This window comes from Eublepharis macularius, chromosome 1 (genome assembly GCF_028583425.1).
Source record: "Eublepharis macularius isolate TG4126 chromosome 1, MPM_Emac_v1.0, whole genome shotgun sequence".
Lineage (NCBI taxonomy): Eukaryota > Metazoa > Chordata > Lepidosauria > Squamata > Eublepharidae > Eublepharis > Eublepharis macularius.
The window spans coordinates 130,456,170-130,474,727 of NC_072790.1; the positions used below are offsets into that span (position 1 = coordinate 130,456,170).

General features: G+C 37.8%; 1 protein-coding gene across 1 annotated transcript in view; it reads right to left on the reverse strand.

Annotated features, from left to right (window-relative positions):
* The window catches only part of SYNE1 (spectrin repeat containing nuclear envelope protein 1), a 471,821-nt gene that overhangs the window by 382,418 nt on the left and 70,845 nt on the right, over window positions 1-18,558 (reverse strand). Inside the window, exons 22-29 of the mRNA XM_055002895.1 lie at window positions 17,863-18,071; window positions 16,444-16,552; window positions 13,444-13,608; window positions 12,936-13,103; window positions 12,180-12,356; window positions 9,038-9,178; window positions 7,914-8,074; window positions 4,152-4,302 (exon numbers count right to left, since the gene is read on the reverse strand). Of these exons, the coding sequence (XP_054858870.1) occupies window positions 4,152-4,302; window positions 7,914-8,074; window positions 9,038-9,178; window positions 12,180-12,356; window positions 12,936-13,103; window positions 13,444-13,608; window positions 16,444-16,552; window positions 17,863-18,071 (1,281 nt within the window). The remainder of the gene's footprint in view (window positions 1-4,151; window positions 4,303-7,913; window positions 8,075-9,037; window positions 9,179-12,179; window positions 12,357-12,935; window positions 13,104-13,443; window positions 13,609-16,443; window positions 16,553-17,862; window positions 18,072-18,558) is intronic.

Consider the following 18,558-nt stretch of genomic DNA (forward strand, 5'->3'; position numbering starts at 1 on the left):
TTCAGACTAACGTAAAATTACTCCTCATGTAGCCTTGTGACTATATTTACATAAGAGAAGCTCTGGGTTTGTGAACTACAATAATCTATTTCTTGTTCTCCAGAACTATTTAAATAGCCCTTTGTTGAAGTTAGAAAAAACATAAAAGTTGTGTTATGGTTTTCTCAATAGGCATACATAGTATACACCTTTGCATTCATCAAATTTATCAAGAGATTAATGCAAGGATGTGTTCTAAGCACTCTTACAATAAGCACTGCATTGAAAGAAACAAGATCGTCAGGCAAGGAAGGGTGTCTCTGTGCTGGTGAGTTAAACCAGTGTTCCATTTTCGTATGCTGATCTAAGATCATAATAAATTACTTGTTCATTCACTCATACACTTCCCACAATTCTTTGGGGGGAAGACATGACATAAACTGATAATATAACAATATAAAACAATATAAAACAAAAGACAAAGGAAAGAGTTACATGAGAAGTGTGTAAATTTTTAAGTTGCACTATGTCTAAACTATAACAAAGCATGCTGAGAAGAGAAATACAGTCAATTTCTAGTACATTTTGAAGTACAATTCTCTTTATCATGGGACTGTGTGAAATACATAACAGTTTATTTACAGTTAATTACATCCTGAGGGGACCTGGATAGTGAGCCCTAGAATTGTTTATGTTCTGTTTCAGCATATCTTCAACTTTGTATTGGAGTCTTACTAATGCTATGTCTTTGTAAAATTGTGTTTGTTTACCCTATGGCATTGTTTATGGAAATGACATTGAAATTGACTGTACTAATCTCATACTGTGTAATCCGCCTTGAGTCTCAGTGAGAAAGGTGGACTATAAATGACATAAATAAAATTGTTTTCAGCTTTACATTAAATCTAGTATTTAATATATTTGATTTTGGACTTACAGCAGAACAAGACATTCTTACATACACATTTCTTGTATACCTATTATCTTTTATTTTGCTTTTTCCTCCTTCGTATTGTCCTCTTTTAGTTTTTATGGATAAAACTAATATAATCAGTTAAAAACATGTAGAGACAATTGATGTGCTTCATTCTGATATACAAAAATTTAAAACTTTGTTCCAATGTATGTACATATACCTTATGTTAAAGTTGAGGAAAAGCTCCACTTTATTCTATAATGACAAGCCTCAATCTTGAGGCTGCCCCTGTAAGATATTTTGACTTCAGATAAGGATACTTAAGCATAAAATACAGATATGTTGTTTTTTAAAATATCTGGAAGCAAGAGAGTTGTTCTATTCCCACTTGGGAGTTCCATTTATTTTAAAGAGAAAAAAATATATTAGAAATCTGCACTTATCCTGCAGAATGGATGCAATATGCTTATATTTTAGGCTTTGGCATTTCTGAAAAAAGGGAGTGGGTGAAGAGGATAAGCATTTGGAAGTATATGCTTTAACATCACTAGTGATGGTCTGTATTCTTGGAGGCCACAGTGCTCTTCAAATAGTGGGCCAAGGCAAGAAGTAATTTCTTGTAGTACAATGAAACTTTTTTTTTTACAGATGATAGAGTCTAATAAGCAAGATTCTGCCACTTAGTAGTAAGGGGGTTGCAGATTATTTATTTTATTCTCATTCAGTTTAAAATATTTATATGCTCCCCCTTCTTTTTAACATCTCAGGACACAAGGCTTAGGAAGCTTATACACTTGGTCATTGCTTGAACTATCTAACATCCAAAGAAATACAATTGTCATCTTTTTCTTTCTCCCTCTATATATTTTAAAAACAATATTAGTTTTCCTACACTGAAAGTTGAAGGAAATTTAATCCTATTCAAAGTTACTCCAATGAAGCCTATTGAAATCAGTGGGTTTATACTGGAGTAACTGTAAGATTCAACTGTGGGACTTGTATTGGTAAAGTACATAGAAATCAAATGAGATTATTTCATCCCTGTGTCAACCAATAGTTCTCTTTAAACCCACAGTACCTGAAAGGACTGAGATTATTCTTCCAACAATGACAGGGTCCAATACATTACTAAACCCATGCTGTGCCACAGAGAGAAGCAGTAAACAAGATAAACAAACTGTGGATGATTAAAACAACTGAACTAAGGCTGTTTTCACACATACTGGATAATGCACTTTCAATGCATTTTAATGACTGTTTGCAAGTGGATTTTCCTGTTTCATGCAGGAAAATCTAGTTACAAATGATTGCTGAAGTGTATTGAGAGTGCATTATCTAATGCATGTGAAACCAGTCCAAGTCTCTTCTCGCTCCAGGAATCTTACATAGGACAACAGCTGCCAGTTTGTGAATGAAGGACAGGTGGATCCGGATGGTTATCTTCCCATTTACAAGTGGTTATATTATTTCTATGAATAATACCTTTCTCTATTTCATGTATTTATAATTTTTTTGGACAGACCCCCCCCCCGCTAGTTTTTACTCTGCTGATTTCTTATAATCTGCAATGTTCTTCAATCCTCTATCAGATCATGCATGGTGCACTATCAAGTGGATGAGTATGTGCGATCCCCTCCATAATAAACTACTTAGGGAAGGCGAAGCGCATGCACGATTCAGAATTAATATTGTGTGTGATCCAGATACTTTCATTTAATAGAATTATTTTACATGAAATCTATTCCATCATTCTTTACAAATAAAAATATATGATATGATATAAATGACAGAGACATACATTTGTGCAGTAATTAGGAGAAACTGGAGCAGAGAACTATGCATGCTGCCCTGAAGTCCTTGAAGGGAGGACAGGAAAAAATTGTGACAGAAATTGCTTCAGATTTAGATGTAATTTCAGAGAGTATTTTACTCTACTGCAATTAAGACATGGGGGATCTGATTAACGCTTAATGAATAAAAATTTATACTACTTTTCTATACCAGTACTCAGAGTACTCAAATTAGTTTTATAGGATTTTCAAAAACTCTATCAAAAGTATACCTCCCTCCATTCCCATAAAGGATTTGGGATCTTTTAAAATATTTTTTAATCTCTCTGCATCTTTTAAAATACAATTTAACTAAAATACAGCAAGTATTCTTCTGTTGTCTGAAATCTTGTGCCTTTTATGAAAACTTATGACCAACTGATTTTAACAAAATTTAAAAGGCACTTACTGGGTCCAATATTGCAAGTTTGAAATTGATTGCAAACATTTTCATCCATGGACATGTGTGCCCCAATCTAGCAGAAGCACCCTTCTAGACCCAATTTCATATTTGTCCTAGCACATTGTAGGGGAGGTGGAAAACCCCCCTCTGTATTCCGCTTCCAAAAGTGTAGACACTGTGATCCTGCAACGCAAGACTGTTACTTTGACAGCACTGATCAGGTGGCTAGGGCTAGTTGGATATAGTAACCCCTTCAACTAAACAGATGATCAGTGTTGAAAGATCTAACAGTATAGGCCATCTATTTGGTGCAGGATCTCCTGGCATATGACAGCATAGCTTTCTGCCTTACGTAAACTTCTTGAGACTGAGGCCAAAGACTTTGAAAATATGTGTACATATGAGGTGGCAATAGAAAAAAGAATATTGGGGAACAATTCTTTTCGTGAAAGAAACTCTTGTGTATCTGAGGTTTAGTATTGGACCAGGAAAAACTGGAATCTATTGCGTAAAAGAATTCAAAATATGTAACAAAGGGCTAAGGATATAGATGTTACCGAGCATTGTAGTTTCTTTATTATTTCAGCATTATTGAGAAATAAGATACACAAATCTTATGTAAATTATCTACCATACTGAAATAAAATACTACTAGCTGCCATACATGTTACAATATAAAACATTTTACACTCTGTGAAAACATACCATGAGGATATTTTGCAGGCCAGGAATTTTAACTGAAAAGACATTTATTCATTGAAATTGTGATGTGTGTTCATCTTGCATATCAAGGACGTAGAAGTGAAAATTGCACATTAAAAATAGGGAAAGAAATCAACATATACATTTTATTTCAACTCCTGCAAAACCTTCCATCTTGGTATTTTTGCCTCAAAGTGTGATATATTTGTACATTGCTGGAGATGTGAAAATGAGTTAAACGCCTTTTCCTCTCCTCTGTGGCTTTCTAATGGAGAAAAGAAAAAAGACTGCTTTAATGCTAAATATAATGGGAACCAATCACCTTAATTTGGTTGATTTGCATATCCAAGGAAGATGAGGATGTTTCCAAGGTATCCAGCTCTTTTTCTTTTTCAGTGATCCAGATGGACAAAGCTTCAAATTTTTTGCCAAAATGATCCCACTTGTTTTTCACCATTTCCATGGTTTTAATACTAAAATCAACCATATTTAGTAGAAAAAATAAACAGTCTGTTACTGAGTAACTGTGCCCATCATCTTACACACATAATTTAATGAGAATGTTTGTATAATTACCCTTAAAAGTTGTGTTATTTGAAAAACTGATTGAAATGTCTGTTTCTAAGTTTACCAGAGTTTGCTATAGCATTTTATGGACCTGTTCTTATATTACTCCAGCACTACTGGGGCTGATTGGTAACATTACCAGCTAATATTGTTGCACCATTTACCGAAGGGGTAATGCTGGTGCAAGAAGTAGCCGTATCATCAATTCCCCACATATGGTCTCAGGGCTTTTCCATTATTGGAGCTGGATACAGCAGCTTCTGCTCAGCTAAGACAATATAAGAGCAGGTTCTTAATAACTTGATTTTAATTCCAAATTATGTTAACAATTTTAAATTTAACATTGCAAATTCAGTGCTGAGCCATTAAATTCAATTCAAGCTTTGTCTATGAATTCAGTGAATTGTTCTCCATATGTATGTGACAGTTGGCCATGAAACCAGGCCAAAATGTAGAAGGATTTAGAGGTATACTTTTAACGGCAATGGCCTGAAGCTCCAAGCACAATAATTAAAAGCCGATTTAATCTATTCTCTGAAACTCAAGGTAGGACTTCACATATTTCATGTATGTACAGAACTGCAGTGCACACAGTGCTATCTTAAGTACAGGCAGGAGATATGCCTTTCATGCCCAGCACAGCTCCTTGTATTTTCCACTTTATTACTATTTCATTTCTTTCCCCTACAATCCCCACACCTCCTACCCCTTACTTCCCCAAACCTTCATGCATTTGCTTCATCATACTTGTCATTGTTTATGATTTTGCAATTCTTTTCTACTATATATTTTAAATACTTTATTAAAAACAACCCTGTATTATTGTGCTTGTGCCACATGTATGTTTGAAGAGGGTACAATGCTGTACAGCAAACGGTGCATTGAAGATGGCATAAGATCCAATGACACAGCATCCTTTGGTTTGAACTCATAGTTGTGCTGCATTTCAAAGTTAGCCTCATCCAGTTCCAAAGCAATTTGTCAGTCTTTCGGATGCAAATGTTGGCTACAAAGAATGCATGTGCAATATTAATTATATAACTATACCTACAGACCACTTATCTGTGTGCAAGAATGTATCTGAGAAATTCAATCAGTTGCTTAAATAAGTATGGATATTTTGCAACTTCATTGAGATCGTACCTGGTTATCAGATAAACTACTTTACATCCAAATAAAAATCTATTCAAAATTTGCACTGGAAAAAGACCATGGCTAGTTTAGCTGGTTTTAAATTAACATTAAAAAGTCACTGGCAGAAGACACCGGATGCTGAAGAGAACTTTTCTATGTATAGTAAAGAAAAATGCCTGTTAAATAATCTATATAATGGAAATCCTGAGGATTTCCTGCCCCATGGCGCAGAGTGGTAAGCTGCAGTACTGCAGCCCAAGTTCTGCTCACAACCTGAGTTCGATCCTGGCGGAAGCCGGGTTAAAGTAGCCAGTTCAAGGGTGACTCAGCCTTCCATCCTTCTGAAGTCGGTAAAATGAGTACCCAGTTTCCTGAGGGTAAAGTGTAGATGACTGGGGAAAGCAATAGCAAACCACCCCATAACAAAAAGTTTGCCAAGAGAATGTCGTGATGCTACGTCTCCCCATGGGTCAGTAATGACTTGGTGCTTGCACAGGGGACTACCTTTACCTTTACCTTTAATGGAAATCCTAGCCATTCAACAAAACTATAATATATCATATTATAGGACAGATAGCCAGCAAAGACAGATTACCAGGACAGATAGCCGGCAAAGAATAAAGCCATCAACAAGGAAAAAATAGTATTACATGTTTCAGGATTAATATTGAGGACAAAATGGTCATATTAAAATGTACTCTTCTTCAAAATTGTTAAAATTCAACATGAATGGCGTAAACAAAATTAAGAAATGCTATGCATCTTCTCAAGAAACAAAGTCTTTATATATGATGAAAATCCAAGCAATGTATAGGATAGTCATTATACAGTAGTATGTTTTGAATCACCATGTGAAGTTCATTACAGGAGGAAGAGTGATCCTGGGAACAGAGAACTGGGGTGAGACCAAGGAGAACCTGGCTTAACTCTCTGCACAGATAGGAAATTGCCTTGAGAAAGTTACAGCCTTAGGTTCTTATCTGTAAAATGGAAATATTAATGACATACCTTATAGAAATGCTGAGAAGATAAACCTTTCTTTAAAATATTTTATACATTATATTCTGTTTCGCACGTTTAGTTTGGTCTGCATCTGATCCCAACAATGTATGAATCGGGAAAGTGTTTTAGAAACAGACACCATTCTTTTGGATGTTTCCTAGGGTTTCAACACTTTCACTACAATGTGATTGGGTCCAAGAAGCAATAGCTGCACTGGTCAAGATTCTAGACCATACAAGATATTCCCTACATGACTATTACCAGTTCTTGTTCTGATCCCATCAAAGTAGCATGAAATTAAGTAATGTCTGAAGATTTTTGTTAGCAATAATGACAAACTGTGAGACGAGTGTACTAATTCAGGCCTTTTGAAAATATTATTGATTTGTTCAGAAATCTCCTATCAAAATTCTGCTGAAGCTAATATCTTATTTACTTATTACTTCTAAAACCTTCTTAATTGTCTTATTTTATTGCCTGTTGTAAATAGTATGTCCACAACATAAGACTGTCACACGAGGGATTTTATTCATAAATGAAGTTATCGAAACCATAACTTACAAACTGTCCCTAAAACTTCTAAAACTTGTACTGCTGTCCTTGATCCAATAATATTATTTACTGAGTATTATTATATTCATGCCATTGGGAGCACATATTATCTAAGCTGATGTTCTAAAAGAAATTTTCAGCAGGAAATATTCCGTTCTAGTCTGCAAAATGTGAGAAATATTTCTCTTTTGCTACATTGTACTAAAGTATGGGTAACTATGCCTTTTATAATTTTAAATAGCAGTAACAGGAAAACCAAACTGGGATGTAATTCCAATGAGAGAAGGCACATTTTGATGTTCTTGGGCACAGAGCAGAAAAAAAAGTGTCAATACTTCAGCAAGTAGACTGAGATATTTTTCTAAAGGCTCTAGGCACTTTGGGACATGGCAGTATTATCTGAGCCTGAGTGGAATTGTCTACTGTATATTAGTAAGACTTTAGTTATCTGTCCAGTTAATAGTGCTCAGTTGCATTGAAGTTAATGGGCTTAAATACATATAATTGGATTCAGAATTGCAGCCCAACATGGTAATTCTAAGGACACTTATATGGAAGTAAGCCTCACTTAAATAAATGAGAATTTACTTCCAAGCGTAAAGAGTTTATGATTGTCATTATTTTCTAGACTTGTTAGCTTTGATTATTGGATACCCATAGCTACCACCACAGCCACCACACTATCTGAATAATGTGGTATTTTCAGGTTTATAAATTACTTTCCCATAACAAACTAAAGTTTACAAAGTTTTGGACTAAACAGTGCATTTTGATAGGAAAACAAAAGGAGCCATCAGGGAGAAAATACTATGACTTTTTAAGAACATACTCTTCTTCAAGGGTAGCTTCCACATTTTTAACTTGTTCCTGGATTGACTTGGCTTGTTGCTGAAGGCTTTGCTTGCTCTTTGCACCAAGCTGTATTGCAAAGGATTTCTTGACAAGATTCTCAGCTTCCATTGCCATAGCCACTGTCTGCCTAGAAAGTTCCTGTAAAAGTATGCAGTTATTTAAAAAAATGTTTGATCATAGTTTCCAGAAATATTTAATATTTGACTGAAAATTATATTTACTTAAAACATACATAAAATAAATCTCAAAAAGCTTTACAAAATTAATGCTTCAAGAATGTCTAATCAATTTCTGTCCATACATTTCAAGACACTGATTAAACAAATTGATGAGTGTGTTTCTAATATTCTTAAATATTTAATATGATTTAGTCATTGTATAATCATCATCATCATCATCATCATCATCATCAATTTATATATTGCCCTTCAGGACAACTTAACACCCACTCAGAGCAGTTTACAAAGTATGTTGTTATTATCCCCATAACAATCACCCTGTCAGGTGGGTGGGGCTGAGAGCTCTGAGAGAGCTGTGACTGACACAAGGTCACCCAGCTGGCTTCAAGTGGAGCAGTAGGAAATCAAACCTGGTTCTCCAGATTAGAGTCCCATTGCTCTTAACCACTATACCAAATGCAGCATCCACATATAGAAGATTTCCATTGCATAAATATAGACCTGTTTTCTACCTTTACCTCTCCTCAGAGCATACACATGACACAAAAAATGCATAAGCAGAATGAGAAGCCACTTCTGGAAACGGGAGTGCTATGCATGTGCATACCATTTATAAGCAACTTATACTAAGAAGACAAGGGCAGGATGTGAAGGTCCATTGCCTTTCCCACCATCTGTAATGAGCTGATGCAGTTCCTGCATACACCGATAGGAAAGGAAGGAAAATTATGGCTCTGTTGAACCCACTGGAATCCTCCATGCTTGGATGCCAAGCTCCTGGGAGCCTGTATTGTATTGCTATTTTATTTATTTATTTTGAAAATCACTACACCACTTTTTAAAAATCCCAAATAGAACATTAAAGGAACTAATTATGGTTCAAACATGTTGTAAAACATTTCCAGTTATATAATACACATACTTTTGTTTTTTCCAATTCTGATGACAAACTCTCTAAGCTGCTAAAATGTAAGATGCGTTCAAGTGCAGAACTCGCTTGACTAAGATACTTTACAACAGTTTCTTTATCTCTTTCAAACTGCTCCCACGTGTTTACAGTGGTCTGTAAGGGGGAAAAAAAGGTAAGTTAAAGAAAAACAGAATGGCTAATAATTACTGAAAAGCTCTGATTAGGGATAAAATCAACAAAACAGTGTCTGTTATTGCTGTTGTTGCTGGACTGTGGCTTATGAACCTTCATGTTAGAGATCCTGGCAATATTCAAAGAGTTAATCAGAATGAATGAAGATACAGAAGGGGAAATCCCACCCATTCCCATTGGTCCTCACTTCCTCTTGCAGCTTTCTGCCCCCCAGCTTTCTCACTCTCCTGCACCTTCTCCTTCCTGTTTCTGTCCTTCTCCTCCATGTCTACTGCTGCTGCCTAACGAGCCTCTACTGCTGCTCTCCCACCTCGCTTGCTCACTCAGCTGCCTGGCAGTGTGTTTATTTTGCCCCCATGCCACTGCTTGCTCCTTCTGTCCCAGATGCCTCACTCATCTGTGCCTTCTTCTTCCCTTTCCTTGCTTGCCTACCTGACAGTGCATCTTCCCCCCCCCCCAGCTGCCTCCTCCTTCCTTCCCACTCTCATTCTTGCCTCAGTCATCCATGCCACCTTTCTTTCCTACCTTCCTTCTTCTATCCCTTATGTGCTCCTTTGCTAGCATACCACAAGAAGCAGCGCCTTCCCCCTTCCTTTACTGCAGCCAGGCTCAGTTATGGGGTTGCTAAGTAAGTACATGCAACTTGAACATGGCAGCTGGTTTTTCTCTGTAAGGCAGAGGTTTTAAGGATTTTTAAAAGTCCCCTCACCTTTTTTCTTCACTGTTTTTTTCCCCAAACCTTGTGGCTTCCCCCAAGTTTGCAGAAAGATCTCCCTTCTCTGTAGATGGCCCTGATTTGGAGATTTAATGATCTGAATTTAGGGCCATCTTCAGAGTTATATATAACAAGTAGGGACCTTCAAGGACTTATGGAGGGCACCTCATTTAAACCTCCAACACTATTTCCCTTCCCTAGAAGCCCACAGTGTCACCTCTTTCCCTGCTTTTTTCTCTCCTTCCCATCCACCAGTCAATGCACTTTTATCTGTACTTCAACTTTCCCTCCCTCCCTCCCCCTGGCAGATTCTTCCAGGGAAAACAAAGGTCAAATTGAGTGGTGCTGGCTGAGTTGGGACCAGTTGTATGGTGGGGAACATGCAAACACTTGTGGGGGTACCTCACTTTCCCCTGTACCTCCTCCCTACACTATTCCCTCTTTCCCTCCTCCCAGCAGCCTCCATATCCTCACCATTGTCTGATTCCTTCTCTCCTTCCCACTCACCAACCATTTACCTTTTATATGCCCTTCCATCTTCAACTACACTTCTTATTTCATTTATACTCTGCCTCTTTCAATCACGAGGATTCAAAGGAACTTACATCAATCTCCTTTCCTCCATTTTATCCTCACAACAACCTATGAGGAAGGTTAGGCTGAGAGTTTGCGACTGGCCCAACATCAACATGTCTACAGCAGAGTGCAGATTCAAACCTTTAGTCCTAAACTTTAACCGCTACACAACACTGGCTTCCATGGATTTCAACTAGCGTTGTACAGTAACAAGCAGCCAGCCCTGGTGTGCCATGCAAGAACCTGGTGATTGCTGCCAGGCTGGGACCAATGAATTCTCCCTCAAAGGTTCAAACAACCCTGGAAAGGACCTTGCCTTCTTCCCTTGCCTTTTACTGACAGAAATCAAGGTTTGAATTCTGGCAATATGGTTGTGGTTGCTTAGCAACAGCCACTGAGGGCATCAGTTTTTTAAAGTTACAGGTTCTCCTCTTATCACTTGTGGGCTTCTAACTCCTGCTCTAATGTTTGTTTGTTTTTTAAACCCTGACTGCAATTTTTAGGTTTCAGATTTTTCTGCGAATCTGGAGGGTTTTTTTCAGATTTATAGAAAGATCTGTTTTGTCTGCCTATAGCACCAGTCTCTGGATTGAATTATCCCCAGATGGGACCAGATTGAGAATTAGATATATTGACAAGCAGAGAAGGCGGAACTTCACTTTCCCCTCTTCTTTTCCTTCCCTGAAATCTCCCATACCCTCTCCCCTTTACTGCTTCCTTCTTCCCACCCACCAGCCACCCTACCTTTATCTGCTCCCCATCTTCAACTACATTTATTATATATTTAATTAATTTATACCCTACCTTCTCCATAGAGGAGACCCAAAATGGCTTACATCATTCTCTTCTCCATTTTATCTTCATAACAATCCTATGAGCCAGACTAGGCTGAAACTGTGTGACTGGTCCAAGGTGAGATTCCACAGCAGAGTGGGAATTCAAACTTCAGTCTTCTAGAACCTAGTCTGAAACTCTAACCTCTATCACTCTGGCTTTTCTGGGGTGCCTGCTGTTCAAAAGCAGCAAGCAGCCAGGGCTGGGTGAGTTACACAATTCAGGTGGTAGCAAGTTATTAGTGGTTGCTGCTGGCCCTTGGTCCCAATAAACCCTCTCTCAAAGGCCAAAACAGTCCTGAAAAGAGCTTTGCCTCTCCCCCTGCCTTTTACTGACAGAAACCAAGGTTTCAGGGATGGTAATACTGTTGCAGTTGCCTAACAATGGCCATTGAGGGCATTAATTTCTTAAAGCTACTGCTTTGTGACATCTTTTATTCCCCCAAAATGAACGAAGTGCAAAGGATTCCCCATCTCTGCCTTACCATTCTTTAATACAACATCTCTTTCATTCAGGTTTACATTCCCCACTAAAACACTGGGAGCAATTTTACTATGACATCTTACTAGGATGCTGCAGTAAGCATTTGGATACTGGAACCATGTGAGCAGGGCCAGTTATGTGGTTTCTTCACATCTGATCACTGAACGTGATGATCAAGTGGGAAGAAATTATGCAGCTGTCCCCAACCATATAGTTCTTGTATTGTGTCTCTACAAACAAGAATAATCAGGATGTACTGACTTCATATCAGGGTAAAACTTAATATATAGTAACTCATTTTAAACATGAGATTGGAGGTTTTCTGCATCTCTATAGTTGTAAAAGAACACTGACCTGCAGTTGATTGCCACGTTTATCCATAGATTGCTGCATGTTTTCTAATGTGCTTTCCAGCATCCATAAATCTTCTTGCACAGTGGGAGACAGACCACCTTCAATCTGTAGCTGCTTACCTCGGGCAATTTGTTGCTGCACATCTTGCCTCTTTGTCTGGAGCCTCTTTGTCTTTTGCTATGAACAAATATTTAAAAAGTAGATGTAGATACTACTTGATTCACTATGGAAATAAGCACTATTGTGCTGCTTGCCAAGGGAGACAGTTCCATCAGGGGCTGGTTCCTTCAGCTGTTCAGCCCCACCTCCTGGCTGCTGTTTCTGTGGTACTATGATTTTTTATATTGTTGCTTTTTTGTTTTTGTAAGCCACTTTGAGTCTTGCTTTGCAAGAGAAAAGTCGAATAAAAATACTCAAATAAATAAATAAATTGTGTTACATTCTGTCTAATAAAAGTAAACCAAACAGTCACTCACAACACAAAGTACAATTGCAGAAATCAAGCATCTTTCAGGATTGACATGACAGAAGATTACTATGTCTTCCACATAGCAGCACTGCTCGTGCTACCTAACATTAATCTCAAGATTTACATAAACTGCATCTGCAATTATGTAAACATGTGGTTGTCGAATTACTTTAAAAGAACTGTTGATACAGTTTACTGTAGGAAAAGCTATCGGTGCTAGCAGCAAAAGGCATAAGCAGCCTACTACAGAAAAAAGATGAAGGTTTATGTGTGGACAAATGTCCTACCAAATGATGTTGAAGAAGTTGCTGAGTTTGTAGCAAACTTCCTGTATCTAAGATTTTCTCAGCCTCTTCCTGAACTTCTTTCGAGTTTGTGATTAGTTCTTCCAAGTTGTCTTTCACTTCTTCTGTGTACTGGACACAATCACTGACAGCAACCAATGTCTTCTCAGTCTATATTTAGACACAATATTAGAACTTTCAGAAACTGGAAAGGTTCCAAGTAAACAATACAGTTAATAATGTAAATAGATTTTTGCATGAACTGCATTTATAGCCTTAATCTATTATTTCTGCTTTAATCTTTGAACATCGAATGTTGTTACCGCTAGCCCTAAGATGTTATCTGTCTACACTGTGCTGCTCTGCATCTCTTTCCTACCACCTCAAAGTCACCTACTATTCTAACAATCTGAACAGCAAGGACAGAACATAAGTAATGTTCAGTAATCTGGCTGCTCAATGCAAAAAAGTAATGGTGAAGGGTCTTATAGTGAAGGATCTTATACTATACCTCTGTCAACAAACTTAAGAGCCTCTTGAAATCACTAGAAAGTTTAGAAAGTTCATCCCCTTGTTTTTTTACTGCATCCTCAGAAGAAATCTCAGACAGAGCTGAAAGCCTAGATTTCAACCAAGTGATAATTTCTTCTTGCTTGCAAGCTTCTTGCCTGATTTCCTGAAACAGAATCAATATATAAATTAGAATTACAAGTCAAGCAATTCTGAACAGCAGTAGTGAACTAACTAGTACAGATGGATGAGTCAGTAAGGGAAGTTTCACAAAGTTACATAAGTCCTACACAGAAAGCATTTTCATATACAATAAAAGCCATCTATAGATTGTAAATGGTGAGGGTGGCTTCTCGGTGTATGTATATGTGATTTAAAAAAAAACACATATGGTTACATCTTTTCAGTAAGAGTTCTTTCCATGCAGACACATTGAGAACACATGGATGTGCATTTTTATTCTAATACCTAAGCTCTCTAAAGTACTATACAAGTTGAATTTGGAAACATATTAAGTGATCCTTAATCCCAGTTTCTGATCCCCATCTGTAGAAACTGTGTTATAGCAATCTATTGCAGAGATGTTTTGAGGACATAACAAAATAAGAATTGTGAAATACTGTGTACATTTAAAATCAAATACGAATGTCAGATGCTGCTGCTTAATAATCTTATTTTCAAATTGCACTAAGATCTAATTCTTCAAAAAATGATACACACTAACCTCTGATTGCTGAAGAGACTCCTGCTGGTTGCACTGTGAACAAGGAAACACTGTGCTTTGACCACCCCCATCCACATGTTGGCATTACCAACAGAGGATTATGCTTGTATGTCGCTATGCAATTTATTCATGCCATTTTTAAAAGTTATAACTTACTGACTTCCCTGCAATCTATTGTTTAAAACAACAGATGGAACAGTACATACGTAGTGTTTAGAACTCTACAGAATAGAGAGTTTAAAACTTCCTCTTTTTAGGAAACCATTTCACATTGATTTGTTTGCTGAGGAATCCCAAAACATATACATGCTGAAGAGGATTTTAAGGCAAATTCTAGGATACACTTTCAGATTTTATTTATTTATTATTATTGTTGTTGTTGTTGTTGTTGTTAATGCTATGTATATGTTGGGCTCTAAGTAAGCATATTTGTCTTAGGAATCATCCTTGCCTAATTATACTGCCTTAATATTCTTGTGAACATTAAAATGGCAAGGTTGGACAGATTATATAGCTTTGAGACAAATGGTATAAAGGCATCGTATGGGACCACCTCTCTCCCTATGTTCAACCATGGCAGCTTTGCTCATCTGTACAGGGCCTTCTGCAGAAGCCACCTTACACACAGGAAAAATCAACAGCTGCCAATGAACATGCATTCTCTGTAGTGGCCCCCACTCTGTGGAACCACTTATTTGAAGAGGTCATGAAAGCTCAATCTCCTGGCTTTCTGTAAACTATGCAAACCTGAATTATTCAAGAGGGCTTTTTTACTCAGACAGGAGAGCTGTACTGTAAGGAAGTGATTTCAAAGAGATGCATCAATAAAGAGCTAGGGACTATAGACTTTACTACTATGTACTATTGTTGTAAATATGATCCTACTGAGCAGTTTCTATGTTGTTTAACCAGTCTTAGCATTGCTTATGCTCTGTTTCAACATTTCTTCAACTCTGTATTGGATTTCTGCTTGTTTAAAATATTTGCAAATTTGCATTTATGTGCCCTATTATATTGTTTATTGAAGTATCTCTGAAGATGATCATACAGTTACACACTGTGAAAACCACCTTGAGTCTTAGTGAGAAAGGCAGGCTATAAATAACATAAGCAAACAAACAAACAAAAATAAGTATTAAAAGAATTGCAGCATTTGCTCTAAATCCAATGGTGCCACTTACTACAATCCTGTACATATGGTGTCTTCTATTCATTATATTTGGTTTCTCTGTGCCTGCCATTTTTGACTGTAGGATGCACTGAAGAACATAGGTTTGTTTGCTTTTTCAGATAAGGGGAGAAGCCTGTCTCCCTCTTTTGAGTGGATGATGAAAATGGGCAAACTTTGCTGAACCCTTCTAAATAGTGGATTATGTCAACAGCACCTCTTCATTCAGAGAAAGCCTCCTTCTATGAACAACAAACTACTGCCATGAATGGAAAGTAGCATTGGATCTAACCCAGTGTCCAGTTCAGCTGGATTAACATCATTACTCCACATAGAAGTGAATGATACATATAGTTTAGAAAGCATTATGCAGAGGGAAGTGACAACTTTATATAATTAATTTTCCTGGTTCATATGCATACTCTGGTTTTTTATCATGATTCCTTTTATTTGCTATCCATTATTTACAATTCCTACCTCATTTACCATTTGCAGGCTGAAATAGGCTGACAGATTGTGTCCCAAACCACCCTTTAAACTGTGTTTGACCAAGGATTTTAATCAGCGTATCTCACATCCTAACTCTAGTCTCTCTCTCTCTCTCTCTCTCTCTCTCTCTCTCTCTCTCTCTCTCTCTCTCTCTCTCTCTCTCTCTCTCTCTCTCTCTCTCTCTCTATATATATATATATAAAAACTGTAAACATATATTTTATAAGTGAATGACAGACTGTCCACATCTGTCATTCTCTTATAACATCTGTTTGGGCTATTAATCACGGTCACTCTAATTACTTTCTCTGCATAATCATGCTTAGCAATCTGTCATTTATATTCACAAGATTCTGCTGTATTAATCTGTATTCCATTTTAATAACATGCAGTATTCCCTTCTAAAGAAGACCACTTCCAGCCAGCAGCCACACTTCTTGGTTTTGTCTGTCCAGGAAGTATGAATTCTGTTACATTTCACTGTATGTATAAAACGTCTATTATATTTTTATAGGTTACTTGTCCAACTCTAACACACAAATCGTTGTCTTGATTGTCCATTTCTGCCACCATGGCTAAATAATACATCCCAATCTTTTCTGATATTATCCCAAACATACCTGTGCTGATGTTTTATAGTGCTTATATTTTGCAGCATCAGTGGCACTGTACTTAATCTTCCTAAGCTGGGTTTCCCTTGATGAAATCCAACTTTCTAATTCAGAAAACCTGAAACATAACCAAGCAAGTCACTGAACATAAAATTAATTCCATAAATTTTATCAAAGTTAAAGGAAGCCAACTGGCTCCGAACTTAATGGGGCTGGAGTTTGCAGGCCTCAGGCAAAGGTGGGGGCTGGCCAGCTTCTCAGTGCCCCAGCCAAATCCCTTAGCACAGCTCTGGGCAGTGCATGGAGCTGCTAGGTTTAAAATCTCAATTGGCCAACCAGAGAAGCTGGCTGGGTTGAGGGAGGGCAGGCTCAGTCTCCAACCTGAGAGGAGAAGTTTCCTCTCAGGTCCACCCTCCCTCTAGTTAAAGGAAAGCTGCCTGGGGCATTTGGCAGTTGGGCTCTGAATAGCGATCCCTCCCACCCACTGCTTCTTTTACAGTTTTACTGCAAGTTTTTTTTGTAAAGTTTAAATTTGGTACAAAAATATCGCAAGGTTCTGTTTATGGTAATCTTATAATTATTGTCACAACTTTGGGGTGATTGTGATTTTTAACTTGTCATGAACATGGGGGCCTGTATTGGGATTGGGTTTTTACTGTATTGTTAACTTGTCACAACTTTTGGTTGGCGGTTTGGGTGTTGGGCACAGATCCCCGTTGGGGGAAAATGGGGTCTGCGTGCATAGTTTCCTCATAGATGAGGATCCCCATAAGGGATCTTGGATCAGGCATGGGCAGTGGCAAGCCCAGCTTGGGGGTTTCCGGAGCATGCCTGCTTCCAGGTGACAGGGAACCACGTAGAGGCTACCATCCAGTGTGGATCTCACTAACTGTCATCCCACAGTTCCCCTTTCAGCAGGTAGGCTGAAGGGTTGAGGGGTCATCGGCTGGCAGGTGGGTCAGCCGATGCTGGGATCCATACTCTACGCTGAGCAAACACTCCTGTCACTGTAACCAATAAAGTTGTGGCCTCTTTTCTCCATGCAATGTCTCATGCGTGTTTATTGCCTGCCCAAACATCCTCAGCCTTTAAACTGGTCCCACAAATGAATTTCTGAAATTACTAAATAAAATGCAGATTTGTGATTGACTGCGGGCAGTACTTTTGCCACTTTTAAAAATGGCTGCTATAAAATTGATAAATATACTTCAGAAACATTATCTACATTTCTCTAATCTTTCAGCTCTTCAGGACAAACTTTATTTTCTAACTTCTGTATATATGTGATGTTTTAAAATTTCCTCTTTTTCAGATAATCCAATTTTACACATAATGCTGCATATTTCTTGGGCCACATGTCAATGGGGATTGCCATTGCTATTTTAATTATCTCCTTTCATACCTTTAACATGTCTACATAAATTGTACCTATTTTTGTAGTCTTTCCATTTATCTGGGTGGTCTATTAGCTTCATATAGGCATTGGCAACCTGGGATTTAAGTTCACCAAGGGAATTCTTGCAACTTTCAAAGGTTGCTTTAAGGGGATCCCATTCCGGTAGTTTCAAGCAAAACTCTTCAATCAGGAGTAGTCTCTTCTCGCATAGCTGTAAGGGTCCTTTATCACCAAAGGACAACTGAGGGCACAAAAGAGAAATGACTGCAAATTCTGCTGATGTTGCTGATCAAAAACTAATACATCTTCCATTACGAGCATGAACATCTTGATGAATGCACTAATATAAATGAACTTATAAAACCCAAACTTCAGGTCATGTCAATGGTTATTTAAAATCAAAGAAATAAAGTCAGTAATTTTAGGAACACTTATGGGCCATTGCAAATGTTAAATTGGCATACTAACGTTGCTGACTCAGAAGGTCTATTCATTTCAACATGTGAATGCCAAGATATGCAGGCCGCAAGGTATTCCAGCACCATGCTGATACTAGTATACCCCAGCACTGTGCAATATTATGCAGCATCAGGAGTGTTGTGGGAGAGCACCAGGGGTTAGCTGGAGTCTTAAGCCTCTTCTAGCTAACTCTTGCCTTGATGCCAGCATAATGCTATTCTAGTGGAGACCTTGCCATAATTGGAAAAGGCTCCATAGACCTCATGGAG